We start from the raw sequence: 3,058 nt of genomic DNA on the forward strand, positions 1-3,058 counted from the left end.
ATGCTATCTGTTGACTTCTAATGGTGCAGGGAAAAGTGTAATTTCATTTTAAAAATACTCCTATAATACATGTAACATAGCGTATATCAGTGTGCATGTATGCAACAGAGTTAAAATGTTCATGTTTTGTTAGGAACTTATTGGTTCTTCAAGAATAAAAGACAGAATTCATTTAATCATGTAGAGTGATGTTCCCCCAGCTTCTTGGGGTTGGAAGGAGGAAGCTTATAAATTTTCTTCAATGTTCAGGGTGTTAGCAATTGTCTATTTGGAGTTAACTTTTATCTTTGGGAAGAAAAATTCAGATAAACAGTAAGTTCTTTGCCGCTGTGTCTTGCTTTTCGGTGCCTCCTGTGTGTGCCCTCTTTTACTTGGTTCTTTAGGGTAAGGAGCCTGTGAGATGGAGAGACATTCAAATGTGCGTGGCAGCTAGTGGGAGCAGGAAGAACTAATGTTACTAATGCAAAATTATAAAAAGAAACGAGCAAAGTTTTCAGCTGTTTCTTTCCAAACCTGTTTGGCAGTGATTTCTTTGCTCACCATTAGTTTTAAGTGTGATGATACTTCACAAGTGTGATGCCTCAATTAAATCTCTGATTTTCTTTTCTTCTAGACTGTACCTTCTGTAAAGCTTTGTGGAAGATAGATGTGTGTGCTGCAATGGTGACATAAATATTTCAGAGGACTGGAACAAATTGTTGAGAATCTGTGTTTGTTTTTAATGCTGCGGTCGAGAACAATCTAAGGCAAGTAAACAACATGAGTTTTATCATGAAACTTCACAGACATTTTCAAAGAACAGTTATTTTGCTGGCCACTTTTTGTATGGTGAGCATAGTTATTTCTGCATACTACTTGTATAATGGCTACAAACAGGAAAATGAACTTTCTGAAATTTCTTCAGAAGTGGAATGTGGTGATCTTCAACTGTTGCCATACAAGCTGATGGAGATGAAGACCATGAAGCCTATTGATCCCCTGAGGACAGATCTTGTAGTGCTGGTGTTTGTGGAAAGTCAGTATTCAACGTTAGGCCAAGATATAATAACCATTTTAGAATCTAGCAGATTTCAGTTTCACATTGAGATTGCACCTGGGAAAGGTGACCTCCCAGTGCTTATAGACAAAAATAAAGGCAAATATGCTCTCATAGTGTACGAAAATATTCTAAAGTATGTGAATATGGACTCTTGGAACAGAGGCCTTCTAGATAAGTACTGTATAGAATATGGTGTAGGTGTTATTGGATTTCACAAAGGCAATGAGAACAGCTTGCAGAGCTTTCAGTTGAAGGGCTTTCCGTTCCATGTCTACAGCAATCTGGGTATTAAGGACTGTTGCATTAACCCTCATTCCCCACTGCTCCATGTGACTAAATCTTCTAAACTTGAGAAAGGTCCATTGCTTGGAAATGACTGGGCAGTTTTCCAGATTAATCATACAGCTTATCAACCAGTGATATTTGCAAAAGTAAAGACACCAGAAAACCTTTCACCACCTGCTGCTAAAAGTGTTCTCCATGCCACAGTAATTCATGACCTGGGGCTCCACGATGGGATTCAACGAGTCCTGTTCGGCAATAACTTGAATTTTTGGCTGCACAAGCTGATTTTCATAGATGCCATCTCTTTCCTGTCTGGAAAGAAGCTCAGACTGTCCTTGGATAGGTACATTCTGGTTGACATAGATGACATCTTCGTTGGGAAAGAGGGAACAAGAATGAACATCAACGATGTACAGGTAAAGTATGTGCACAAATTAATGGTCATTACAGCAAAGTGCCTTTTTTTTTTTTTAAATCTTGAAGTGAGTAGTTTTTAATAATTGGAGGATGCAGATCGGTAAGTACCTATGCAAACTGTTTGGGCCTTCAGAGAGAAGCCAGTCTCCGCTGGCTTTGAGTAGTCACTGATTCCAGGTGTAGCAGTTCCTTCAACCTCCAGGCTGGAGGAGAGTCACTTGTACCTGTACTAGGAGAGAATGTAAGATAAGATGACTCACTGGTTACTACTGCTTGTTTTCTCTCAAGTGACACACAAGTCCCTCCAAGTTAGGTTCTATAAACAGGTCGGTGGGCACCTCTGAATTCCATTCCCCTTACTATGGATGGAAAATAATCTCCCAAAAGGAAGCTAAAGACAACTAGTTGGTAAGTAACTGATAAAGAAAAGGGGGTAAGAGTGGTAGTGTATTCACACACACCACACCCAGCACGCACAGTTCTAAACATAATTGCAGAGTGTTTAACTCTCTAGTTTGATGATAGCTTCTATCTAAGCACATGCCTCAGTGGCATTTGAAAACACAAGACTTCAGGGTGGGTCCCAAGGGCTATTCATATGCAAAGTGCGTGTTGCTAGTCTTACAAGCAGGAGGTAAATGTGGTGAGCATAAGTAAATGTCAACATAAATTTTGAAGAATAGACTCGATTATTTGAAATAGGTTTCAGATGTCAGGAGTCCGTTGCAGCATTTCGCCTTTCTTTCCTCTTCTGTGGGTCTTGCTTGCAAGCAAGTTTTCTGTTAATATTGGTCTTAAAAGCTTGTTCTATCACTAAATGACTTGACAGTTTCCGTTTTAACATTTTAAACTGCACATTTGTCTAGGTCATTTTTTCACTCTCCATTGTGCTGTTCAAGTGAGGTGGTGGTTACGGGTTAGTAGGAGTAAACATCTTAACATTCTTTCTTGCTGTATACCTGCTTTCTTTTCATGAGGAGTGTTGTAACAAAGCGGATAGTTAGAGATCACCGTGCAAAACTGGTACTTAGTCTTGAAGCTAAAAATCTCTAAGATGCTGATCGATGCCCTTTGTGCTAAAAATAAGGGAGAATGTTTTGTTAGAACTTTCTTAATGGAAGGGGGAACTGGGAAAAGGAAAGGCAATGACAGCACTACGTGCAGTTGATGGTAATTTTTGTTACATTTTTAACTAGGTTTTTGGGTTTTTTCAGTGGTAATGTATTCGTCAAGCTGCAGTAATCCCGCTTCCTTAAATAAAAGGTTTGAACTTGTAGTTAGACTTTAATTTGCTTTAAAATTGCAACATACACTCTT

General features: G+C 39.0%; 1 protein-coding gene across 1 annotated transcript in view; it reads left to right on the forward strand.

Moving 5' to 3' along the window:
* Positions 1-759: 759 nt before the first annotated feature.
* LOC104627098 (bifunctional heparan sulfate N-deacetylase/N-sulfotransferase 3) overlaps positions 760-3,058 on the forward strand; it is a 60,073-nt gene continuing 57,774 nt past the window's right edge. Inside the window, exon 1 of the mRNA XM_010295205.1 lies at positions 760-1,740. Coding sequence (XP_010293507.1) covers positions 760-1,740 — 981 coding nt within the window. The remainder of the gene's footprint in view (positions 1,741-3,058) is intronic.

Source organism: Phaethon lepturus, unplaced genomic scaffold (assembly GCF_000687285.1).
Source record: "Phaethon lepturus isolate BGI_N335 unplaced genomic scaffold, ASM68728v1 scaffold8849, whole genome shotgun sequence".
NCBI lineage: Eukaryota > Metazoa > Chordata > Aves > Phaethontiformes > Phaethontidae > Phaethon > Phaethon lepturus.